Source organism: Schistocerca gregaria, chromosome 2 (genome assembly GCF_023897955.1).
Source record: "Schistocerca gregaria isolate iqSchGreg1 chromosome 2, iqSchGreg1.2, whole genome shotgun sequence".
NCBI lineage: Eukaryota > Metazoa > Arthropoda > Insecta > Orthoptera > Acrididae > Schistocerca > Schistocerca gregaria.
In genome coordinates this window covers 428,237,321-428,249,872 of record NC_064921.1, presented here as the reverse complement: position 1 = coordinate 428,249,872, position 12,552 = coordinate 428,237,321, and the positions used below count along the sequence as shown (strand labels likewise).

The 12,552-nt window shown below is 46.1% G+C and overlaps 1 protein-coding gene across 1 annotated transcript in view; it reads left to right on the top strand.

The window, feature by feature from the left end:
• The window catches only part of LOC126324287 (glutamate receptor ionotropic, kainate 2-like), a 241,491-nt gene that overhangs the window by 43,761 nt on the left and 185,178 nt on the right, over positions 1-12,552 (top strand). The window contains exon 2 of the mRNA XM_049994947.1: positions 10,998-11,142. Within this exon, the coding sequence (XP_049850904.1) occupies positions 11,025-11,142 (118 nt within the window). The 5' untranslated portion in view covers positions 10,998-11,024. The remainder of the gene's footprint in view (positions 1-10,997; positions 11,143-12,552) is intronic.

The window sequence follows — 12,552 nt, the reverse complement described above, 5'->3', positions numbered from 1 at the left end:
CGCCACTCCCCGCCATTCCGCTAGGCTCGAGCACAGATCTGAAGGACCTTTGTAAAATACTCAGTTGCTGAGTCCACCTCTCTTTCATCGCCTATCTGCGGTATGTCCTCCAGATGATGTCCTACCGGGGTGGAATATTGTTCAAAATAGCTCTGAGCACTATTGGTACTCAACTTCTGACGTCATTAGTCCCCTAGAACTTAGAACTAGTTGAACCTAACTAACCTAAGTACATCACATACATCCATGCCCTAGGCAGGATTCGAATCTGCGACCTGAGCGGTCTCGCAGTTCCAGACTGCAGCGCCTAGAACCGCACGGCCACTTCGGCCGGCGAATATTGTTCCACAGTAGTGGACTGTGGCTGCCGTTCTCCACTGTACTCCCTTGCACAGGAAGATATCTAGGATATCTTGACTGTGCTGGTCGTCGCGCGGGATATGAGTAGACTCTCCAAAGGCGATTACCCTCACTGAGGGATCGCCCTCTGAAAACCTCCTCAGTCTCCCGAAACTTGTATTCGCAGATCGGCATCCCGTGTCACCATGTTTGTAGTTTAGGACCCGTACTACTAGTACACGCTCGAAGGAATTCATCAATATCTTGAGGCCCTGTACACTAATGTTCCTATGGGGCGGTTTGTAAGCGGCGATTATTGTGGGAACGGTGTTCCCTACCTTTAATTCTACACCGGCAGCCTCGACCGTGACCAGATTTGGCGCCGGCCAGTGTGGCCGAGCGGTTCTAGGCGCTTCAGTCTGGAAACGCGCGATCTCTGCGGTCTCAGGTTCGAATCCTGCCTCGGGCATGGATGTGTGTGATGTCCTTAGGTTAGTTAGGTTTAAGTAGTTCTAAGTTCTAGGGGACTGATGACCTCAGATGTTAAGACCCGTAGTGCTCAGAGCCGTTTGAACCATTTTTGAACCAGGTATAGCATGTCGACTGTCCGATGGCAAATCCTCTGCCGCACAAGGACGGCCTCTCCGCCGCCAGGCCTCCGTCCGCGAAGTTGGCAGGGCCTGTCGGCCCTGTGGACGGAGTAGTTGCACTTTAAGCGGATCGGTCTGTGGCAGATGCGTCTCTGAGATACAGGCGACGTCTATAGTATGCCAGTGAATAAATGATGAAGTTGAATAGTTTTGTCAGAATTTCCGTTTTCATTCCAATTTAGGACTTTGAAACTTTTATGCCTAGGGGCCATCGAAAAATGTCAAGGGGGCTTGCACAGTGATCATCGCTTTCGTGAGTTAGTCTGGATCTGCGCGCACTTTTGCCATGGTGTCCTTTAGCTTCTTTATTATGTAGCTAAGGTTAAATCCAGCAAACAGCACTTTGAAATACACTCCTGGAAATTGAATTAAGAACACCGTGAATTCATTGTCCCAGGAAGGGGAAACTTTATTGACACATTCCTGGGGTCAGATACATCACATGATCACACTGACAGAACCACAGGCACATAGACACAGGCAACAGAGCATGCACAATGTCGGCACTAGTACAGTGTATATCCACCTTTCGCAGCAATGCAGGCTGCTATTCTCCCATGGAGACGATCGTAGAGGTGCTGGATGTAGTCCTGTGGAACGGCTTGCCATGCCATTTCCACCTGGCGCCTCAGTTGGACCAGCGTTCGTGCTGGACGTGCAGACCGCGTGAGACGACGCTTCATCCAGTCCCAAACATGCTCAATGGGGAACACATCCGGAGATCTTGCTGGCCAGGGTAGTTGACTTACACCTTCTAGAGCACGTTGGGTGGCACGGGATACATGCGGACGTGCATTGTCCTGTTGGAACAGCAAGTTCGCTTGCCGGTCTAGGAATGGTAGAACGATGGGTTCGATGACGGTTTGGATGTACCGTGCACTATTCAGTGTCCCCTCAACGATCACCAGAGGTGTACGGCCAGTGTAGGAGATCGCTCTCCACACCATGATGCTGGGTGTTGGCCCTGTGTGCCTCGGTCGTATGCAGTCCTGATTGTGGCGCTCACCTGCACGGCGCCAAACACGCATACGACCATCATTGGCACCAAGCCAGAAGCGACTCTCATCGCTGAAGACGACACGTCTCCATTCGTCCCTCCATTCACGCCTGTCGCGACACCACTGGAGGCGGACTGCACGATGTTGGGGCGTGAGCGGAAGACGGCCTAACGGTGTGCGGGACCGTAGCCCAGCTTCATGGAGGCGGTTGCGAATGGTCCTCGCCGATACCCCAGGAGCAACAGTGTCCCTAATTTGCTGGGAAGTGGCGGTGCGGTCCCCCACGGCACTGCGTAGGATCCTACGGTCTTGGCGTGCATCCGTGCGTCGCTGCGGTCCGGTCCCAGGTCGACGGGCACGTGCACCTTCCGCCGACCACTGGCGACAACATCGATGTACTGTGGAGACCTCACGCCCCACGTGTTGAGCAATTCGGCGGTACGTCCACCCGGCCTCCCGCATGCCCACTATACGCCCTCGCTCAAAGTCCGTCATCTGCACATACGGTTCATGTCCACGCTGTCGCGGCATGCTACCAGTGTTAAAGACTGCGATGGAGCTCCGTATGCCACGGCAAACTGGCTGACACTGACGGCGGCGGTGTACAAATGCTGCGCAGCTAGCGCCATTCGACGGCCAACACCGCGGTTCCTGGTGTGTCCGCTGTGCCGTGCGTGTGATCATTGCCTGTACAGCCCTCTCGCAGTGTCCGGAGCAAGTATGGTGGGTCTGACACACCGGTGTCAATGTGTTCTTTTTTCCATTTCCAGGAGTGTATTTTAGTTCACGCATAAGGTTTACGAGCTCGCTTCCTGTACTTCGTGGACTTTGCGGTTGTTGTGTTGCCGGCGACGGTTCTGACGCGGCATTGGCAGTGCTACAGTCGGCGTTATGTGTCTGTAGCTGGAGGAGGTGGTCCCCACCGAGAGGACGTTGGTGGGGCGACCGCAACAGCGGGGCGGAAGGAGGAGGTTGACACATTGCGTGTCGGTCAGGGTCTAGGAAACTTCGCTTGCTTCATTTGAAAATCTGTTTGTCGATTTGCTTGTTGTTCTTGCACGGACGCAGGTGCAACAATACTTGTGCCCGCTTTCTGTTGCTTCTGGGCGCGCACTAATTTTTGATACACCTGGCAGCCTCGATTGCAGCTACGCAAACGGGGTCTGCTTTCCTTTCTTATTGGCACAGTTAGTTGTGGGCCGGCACATTTTCCGCACCTGGGTTTCATGTGGCAGTCTGACTGGTATGATTGTATCTTGGGCAGCGGTGACACTGTCTAGGACCTCTAGACTTATTGCATTTCTCGATAATAACCCTGAAACCCAAAATGAATCTGACAGAGAAAATTCTTTGGGCGTTTTCATTATTTTAGATTATCGCTAGAAGGTTCGGTTCTTTTTTGCGATCACCTCCCTCGTCCCTTTGTTGCGGAGCAAGATCGACAGCATGACTCACAGGAGCATGCAGAATGAACTCGAACGCTGCACTGAGCGACACAAGAAAAAGTTTGAAAGGTGCTGGAAGTAGGCTGACAAGGTGATTCCAGACGTGTCACGCACAGTGGTCAACCTCACTGAACGACAATTGACTGAAGAGGAAGTGTCTGTTCTTCGAGAAGGAGGGAATTTCTCTATCACGCCGAGAACTATACTTATGAAGGACATCACTGCTAATGCCGAAGCGGCCATTCGGAACCTTCCTTGTGAAAGAGCAGAGGAAATGCGCACTGAAATATCCAGGATACTGTGCCGAGCAAAATCACCAGCTTGCAATCTGTTAAAAGAAGAGGTAGAAGCTATTAAGAATCTTAAAGCCGACGAGATTATATTGGTACTGCCTGCCGATAAGGGAAATGAAGCCGTCGTAATGAAGACCGAAGATTATTAGCAAAAGAGACCTATTAGATCCGACGACGTACCGAAAACTAAGCGCAGATCCGACGCAGCGTATCACACGGAATACGAATCGGTTAATCAAAAAGTCTTCTCTGCAAGCGGACATACAGAGAAACCTGCGCAACACTGAAGCCCTACCACCTCGGCTGTATGAATTGCCTAAAATCCACAAGAACGACGTTCCACTAAGACCGATTGTTAGCGGTCCTGGCTCGCCAAGGTATAAACTGGCAAAACACTTGGCCTCTCTGATCCAGCCGCACGTGGGAAAGACTGACACATACGTAAAGGACTCAGGACATTTCATTGAGAAGCTGAAGAAACTAATACTTGCACCAAACGGCATCCTGTTAACTTGTATATTGTTTCTTTGCTTACGAAAGTGTCACTCAGTGACTTTCTGGAGTTCAGTGGTTCCATTTTCCCGTAAGCCATCAGAAAGCTCTTTCATGCATCTCTCACCACGAGAAATTTCACGTGGAATGGCAATTTCTACGAACAGCTGGAAACCGTTGCAACAGGTAGTCCTCTTAGTCCAGCGGTGGCCAACTTCTTCATGGAACATTTAGAAGCACAGGCATTGGACTTGGCGACTTGTAACCTAAGGTGTGGTAAAGATACGTCGTTGATACTTTCGTTGTGTGGAGCCATGGTGAAGAACAGTCGGTGACTTCGTAAAACACTGCAACAGCCTCCATATCAAGATAAAATTTATCATGGAAGTAGAAAATGACAAAAAACTACCATTTCTAGATGTAATAAGTCTCCCTTAATTTACGTCTATGGTCACAAACTTCTACTTAAAAGATTACCGGTTTCGTCTTTAATGACCATCATCAGATCTGTAGTATTACTGGCAACATGACTCGTGCATGTGATGTTATTTATATGTATCTGACCATGCTGGTGCTGATTCCGCATTTAACATTTTACGATGCCACTATGGCTGCAGTACATTAGGACTTTGTTTTTATGGAACAGATCTGATTATGGTCATTAAAGACCGAAACCGGTAATCTGTTAACTAAAAGTTTGTGACCATAGACGTAAATTAAAGGAAACTTATTACATATACTGGTCACTGTTTTTTCGCGACGATATCGCAGCTTGTGATTTCTATATGTGCTGGTCACAAGGGATGGCTAAAATCTGGGACACAGCGTGTATCGAAAACCGACACACACTGACCGATACCTGCTCAAACTATCAAACCACCACCTGAGCCATAAAAGAGGCATGATTAATACGCTCGTAACGCGAGCACGACCAATATGTGAGCCGCAGCACCTCAGACGAAAAATGCAACACCTGGAAAGTGTTCTGAAGAGCAATGGGTACTCCACTAGCTATATTAGAAGTGCAACAGAGCCAAACGCTCGGCGCAGTGGCAAATTAGGAGAATAAATGTCGGGTACGGTCTTTCTACCATACATTCCCAGAGTGACGAACAGAATTGGCCGTATACTGCCCAAACAAGGCGTAAAGAAAATTTTCGAACCGACAAAGAAGATCAAAGAGTGTCTTAGATCGGCAAAGGAGAAAAGGGACCCACTTGCAGTGTCGGGAATATACGACATACCATGCATATGCGGAAAAGTTTGTCGGAATGACTGAACGATGAATGAACATCAGGATCAAAGAACGCAAACGACAATGCAGGTTGGGGAAGGCGGAGAAATCGGCCGTGGGAGAGCAGGCAGGCACTGTGTGACACCGACCAAGTAGTAAAATTCGCTGACACGGAAGTTCTGGCTATAAAGAAGCACTATCACACCTGCTTGTTCAGAGAAGCTATTGAAATACAAAAACTTGGGAATAGCTGCAACAAGAAAGAAGAAAGCCTTAAGTGCAACGGATCCTGGCTTCCCATGCTGCAGCGAACGACCTTCTCAGGTAGCAAGAAGAAAACCGCACCGGAAATGAGCGCGGAGAAGCCCTCGGACGTTGACGCGCCAGGTACATATAGTCTGCGGCCACGAAATCGGCTCCAGTTCACCACCAGCAATGGAGGTTGAAGCTTTGACAATGCCACCCACTCGTAGTGGCGAAACGCCAGTAAAATTATCGGACGAACGTCGGCCAAGGAACCAGAGACACCAGCCAATAGTCACTTTGTCATGTTATGACTCATGCTTTCCGTTCTGGAAGTCTTGATTCTTCAATTCCTTTGTTGTAACATAGTTCACACCCGATTATTTGTTGTTTTCATTTTTATGAGAGGTCTATGCTGCCTTTCCCCTGCTCTGACTATTCATTACATATACTTTCGACGGTAATATATTCTTACCACACAACTCATTTTCTGTATAGTATGATAGTTGTCAAAACTACGGTTCATTCTCCCGCTTTGCACTCCAATATTGTGACCACACATCCACGACGCTATGATTCTTGCAATACGCTCGATGTTGAACATGTTGAGCTTGGACCATTCACTGTTTCTATTTCCCTCTTTTTTTCACAGTTCACTGCACCTTCTTGCTGTTTTCATGCTTGATCTGCATTCAGTTTTTCAAGGGCCGTCCACTGGGACTTTTTACCACCGAATCTGAGGGTGTTGCGATGGAGAGTTTCCCTCGTAAGAGCCGTAGATATAAAATCGGTGACACTCGCTGAGTTTGTTTTGTTTCCACATCGCCCTGTCCTCTTATGACCACGCATGGCAGATCAGACTAGACAACTCTTACGTTAGTGAGATTGTCTGTGTGAGTACTGAACTTCCTGCCCAGAAGATCGCAGAGCTTATGATGTGAAACTTCCTGGCAGATTAAAACTGTGTGCCGGACCGAGACTCGAACTCGGGACCTTTGCCTGTCGCGGGCAAGTGCTCTACCAACTGAGCTACCCAAGCATGACTCACGCCACGTCCTCATAACTTTACTTCTGCCAATACCTCGTCTCCTACCTTCCAAACTACGGACCCGCAGTAAGACTTTATCAGATTCCCTATTCATGCTGACTGAAGCACGAATGACGTCAGTAATTCAACGTTCACGTTGAACTTCCAGGAACAGTACCTTTACAACACGACGCGCTGCAGAGCGCCACGCACTCACGAATCTGTCCGTACTCGCCTCTAGCCACAATTGCACTGCCATTAAACCATATAAAGTCATCAGAATGAGATTATCACTCTGCAGCGGAGTGTGCGCTGATATGAAACTTCCTGGCAGATTAAAACTGTGTGTCGGACCGAGACTCGAACTCGGGACCTTTGCATTTCGCGGGCAAGTGCTCTACCAACTGAGGTAGGAGACGAGGTACTGACACAAGTGAAGCTGTGAGGACGGGGCGTGAGTCGTACTTGGGTAGCTCAGTTGGTAGAGCACTTGCCCGCGAAAGGCAAAGGTCCCAAGTTCGAGTCTCGGTCGGGCACACAGTTTTAATCTGCCAGGAAGTTTCATATAAAGTCATGTTGACCATTAACACGGCTAAATGAAAAACGTTAAGTCACTTTTAACAATGCACAAATTATTAAATCCAACTGCCGCGATGTGGTACAGCGGCCTGTTCCAGCTGCCTGAGCCGCGTCTTTGCCGCTTGTTGGATGACGTTTTCAGACACGCGTTCCTATGTAAAACGTGATCCACTAAGTCCGCTGGACTATCTCTAGAAGTGTGTAACATTAATTGTGAAACACCCTGTATGTCCTCACCCAGTCTGTAGACAGTTCACCGCTGCCGGTTTCTATTGGAATCTGGAAAGACACTGATCGCACACTGAAACCAAGGGATCGAAATGAGCCAACGCCCTATAGGTACGCAAGGTACCTAACTCACAGGTAAGACTTATGATTTTCACTGATCAAAAGCTACTAGGAAGACTACCGTGGGCTACGCTTACTTATGATAATCTACAGTAGCCTACGGTAGTTTTGCAGTTCTACCTGGAGCTAGTAAACATCATCGCTTGTTGCTAAGCATAGCGAAAATCAACAGCTATATTACGATAAAGTTTTATCGAGTTTGAACAGTCAGTCTTAAAACAATAGAGCCTCAATTTTTCAGAGAATGGGTACCTGTAGACCAATAAATAAACAATAAATAAAAGAACTAGTGGTGCACAAGGAGCTGTAAATGGCCAACAAAAATATTTTTAAATCTCAACGTTGCGTGTCGTAAGTCAGTCAGTCATGTACGACAAGGTGAAAGTAAAATTGCGTTCTGAGTACAGTCCAGCACAGCACAGCTTTCTGTGACTCCAGTTATGAACGGACCAGTATCATGTATTAAATGGAACGACTCTCATATCAATACGAGAGTAATTTGAGGGCTCTGCAGTGTCAGAATAGGTTCCTTCCAACCTTCTATCCAGCGCTACAGTCAACACTTCGGCGATAGTTTCACCCTTCAAGAGAATAATTCAGGAGCACACTGCACCCACGTACTCACCTAACGAACAGTCCTACAAGATAGAACATTGCAGTGCTTATGTTGTTCATAAATACGATGCAGTGCAATACCATGCAAATACATATATGCATGTCCGAAGGAATAGGCACTACGGCGACTACAGCCGTTATGAAATACATGAAATGTATTCGCAGCTGCGAATATGGTCAACTGTCAACTTATAACGGAGCGACGGCCATGAAAATTTGTGCGGGACTGGGACTTGAAGCCGGATTTCCCGCTTATCGCATGCGGTCACCTTACCATTAGGCTTTCCTTGCACGCCTGACGGCACATAGTTGACAAGATACGGAAGTCTGGATCTGGCCGCTAGGTTTGCTCGGATAGCCTAATGGTAATGCAGGTTCGAGTCCCAGTCCAGAAGAAATTTTCATGGTCGTCATTCCATTACACAACTGATGTTTGTCTGTATTCGCAACTGCGACTAAATTTCATGTATTCCTGCAAGAGGTTGGAATTAAACGAATGGAATTGCCCTCCGTTTCATCTGACATGTCACAGTAAAGCACTTTTTTTTAGTTGCATGATGCTTATTCTTCCATTCCCTGTTTATCTCATATCTGTGCCTAAACACATTGTAAGATGGTCAGAGTATATTTTATGTAATTCCATCGCCTAGAGCTACAATATCTTACAGTGACTAGTGAGTCACTGCGTATAACGTCCTGCAAAAGAGAAGAAGATTAATACGTTTCCGTCATGGCTATCTCACATAATCATTCAGTAAGGAGTCGATCATATAAATTGGTACTGTAGTCTCCTTGTGAAAACCAGTTTATTTGCCAAGATCGCTATGTTAACACAATTATTGGGTTACTGGTTTCAGTTTATTTATTGCCATCTTCATATATATAAAAAGAAAATGTGCCGAAGTTACAGGCTAACAGTCATATAAGAACTATAGTAGGGCATACACAACAGCTCAGTCACAGAAATTGCATACCCATAATACCGGGCTATGATAATTATATCACTCAATGCCTAAACCACTGTACTTCAAAAACAACAACAACGTGCACAATTATTAAACTAGAAGAAGAAAATGACATCCATTGTTCCACATTAAGATTGCCTTTAGCACAAGAAGGGGTGGAATAGCGCCGTCACTAAACTCTTTGATCACTCAAACAATGTTATTAAATGCTTCACAGATAGGAAAATGTAATCTGTAAACAAACTAGAAAAGTTTCTCACTGATAACTTCTTGTATCACATACAAGAATATCTGTTTATGTAGTAATGTGGTTGACAGGACTTCCTAATTCATTTCCATATTTAAAAAGAAATTGTAAATTGCCAACAAATGGTTCAAATGGCTCTGAGCACTATGGTAATTAACTAGCCTAAGGACATCAGACACATCCATGCTCGAGGCAGGATTCGAACGTGCGACCGTATCGGTCACGAGGTTTCAGACTGTAGCAGCTAGAACCGCTCTGCGACACAGGCCGGTCAAATTGTCAACATAAAGCCATTTTCACATATGATTGTGTAATATGATTGTGTAATACGATTGTGTAATGACTCGTTCAAAATCATTGCGATTAATTGCACAACATAAAAGTAATAAACATAAAAATATATAGGTAGAAACAAAAACTATGTTTGTAAGGTTAATGAAGTGATGTCCGCAGTCTTAAATTCTACAAGGTAGCATTTTCTAACAGAGGGATTTGTATGCAGAGGGCATTAAAAAGGAAATGATATGAAACAGGATATGGGATGAGTTCTAGGAACGGTAAATGGAAAGGGTGCACTTTGTAGTAGGCGGGTTGCATTGCATTCGTGCAAAGAAAGGATATTTTTCAGCATTTCGAATGGAAGAACTGGCGTATGTTGTAGTTATCAGAATGTCTCCGGAATGAATTCACGCCTGTGAGAGGGAGACAGTTAAAATTTCTGAAGGAAAAGACATGGAAAGTGTGGAGATATTAGGAAAGTAGAACGACAGGAGATGAGGCTTCTCGAGAACAGAGGAAGCAATGGGGTGTTGGCATTCGATTTTGCTGTAGGCGTACGACCGCGAAGGTATGTGAGGAGATGTGCTGTATCTTTATATGCCGGTACAGGATACGCATAGGGGAGGGTAAACGAATTCAGAAAGCTAATTGAACATAAGGACATTCAAGTATTTCTGACGATTGCTAAAACTTGGAAGGGGCAGAGATCCAAGCAATATTTGATGAGCTAAGGATGTGATTTGTAGGCGTGAGCGATAGTCGAGGTAATTTGTGTCTCATGTTTTGCTGGTTAGTAGTTTCAATAGTCTGTTGCGGAGTTTCTTTTGGACGAGTAATGGACAAAGTTACAAGTTAGCATTTGACCTATGCTAGTTCAAGATACTGCAACGTAACTTTCATGGCTATAAACTCAGCATCAGGATTAAAGCTATTTAGAATATCAAGCCGGTCGGAGTGGCCGTGCGGTTCTAGGTGCTACAGTCTGGAACCGTGAGACCGCTACGGTCGGAGGTTCGAATCCTGCCTCGGGCATGGATGTGTGTGATGTCCTTAGGTTAGGTAGGTTTAAGTAGTTCTGTGTTCTAGGGGACTAATGACCTCAGACGTTGAGTCCCATAGTGCTCAGAGCCATTTGAACCATTTTTTAGAATATCAAGCGTCGTCCAACACGTGTTCGTACATAATTGTCTAAACCCTGTACGCATCGTGACGCACTGTATAGTGTTAGCGGTGTACTTGACAGGTGGTGGCGTTTGCCGAAGGCGCCGACATGGCGGATGGCCTGAGGCATAGGCTGAGGCTGCTGCCGTGGTTGGTGGTGGTGGTGGCGGCCAGCTGCCTCCTGGGTGCGCACGCCAGCAACAACCCGACCTACAGTGTCCGCATCGGTGAGTACCGCCATCGGCTGCTGCTCCTTCTCGTCTCATTTAAGACTGTGTGAAGAGTATCATCACCCACATCTGCCCTCCTCAGTACCGAACTTTAATGATGTGCAAGGTACAAACCTAAGTCCGAACATCACAAATTAGGATCCCGGCGGTTGGCAGAAATCGACTCATCTGAATTCCGGAATCGTTTCTTCACAGGGAGATAAGTTGAACTACACGGCCGAGCAACATTAATGTCATCACTGCCGATGTTCGACGTCAACATGCAGTAACCACTCACAGACGCCAGGTGGCAGCACTAGCAGTGAAGGGTATATAAAGCATGTTGAGGGAACAAGGGAAACAGTGCAGTGGTTATGGTAATGCGAATTCAGAGTTATTCATCTGACATGCGAAAGGACACAATGCTTTGCTTTCGGGCCAAGAGTGACAGCGTATCTGAAACGACGAAGTCTGTAAACTCTCCGGGCGCCGCTGTCGTTAAAATGGCAAACTGGCGCTATTCAAAACGGGCGCCGAGATAACTGTCGAGCACCATGGCACTATCGTGCAGTGCTCAAAATATTGCAATCTGCTGCTGACATTAGAGGGCTCCAAGATACCGTTAATTCATCTTTTGCAGTCTAAGCTTGGTGACCTTGCAAAGAGCTTTAAGTTACTACTCAGAAAAACTTCTTAAACTGCCAGAGCAAAGTACAGTTAACATCACTCTTCCAGTCTGTAGGCAGAGCAAGTCTTACAAAACTGAACCACTTGATGGAGTGTGATACAGGAAAAATTGTCATTTCTTCCTTAGGTAAATTGTTTGATACGAGAAACATAATAAAAGGCAATTTAGGCAGCGCTGAAATCTCTCAGCTGATAAAGAAAATTCTCATTCTACAAGAACTTCCAACGCCAGAATTTCTTGTACCATACACATTGTTGAGGGATTTAGTAGCTAGTTCTTGTAGAGAAGGTAAAGATGTTGATGTGATTGGTATTCTTCTTTCCCTGAAAGTAGAGTATGGACTTTTTGTGGAAGCTGCAGTGAAGGCTTTGAGGATCCCAGTCAGTAATGTTGATAGTGAGAGATCATTTTCTAGGTATTGCAATATAATATCTGGCAGGAGAACAGCTCTGACTCCCAGTAACGTGGAAGTCATGGTATTCTTGTCTTTCTCAGACTGACTTGAGTGTGGTGTACATAGACTAGGACAGGATAAATGTATTCAAACTTGTATTTGTGGCTTAATAAGATTTATAATTTTTATGCTTTTTCAATTTATGTAAAATAAAAGATTTTTCACTGCAAATGTGCCATAAATGTATTTCCTTTACCTTTTACTGCTGAAAAGTAGATAAAATTTAGCGAAATTATTGACGAAATGGAAGTAAACTAGCGAAAAATATACCGATATAACTTTTTTT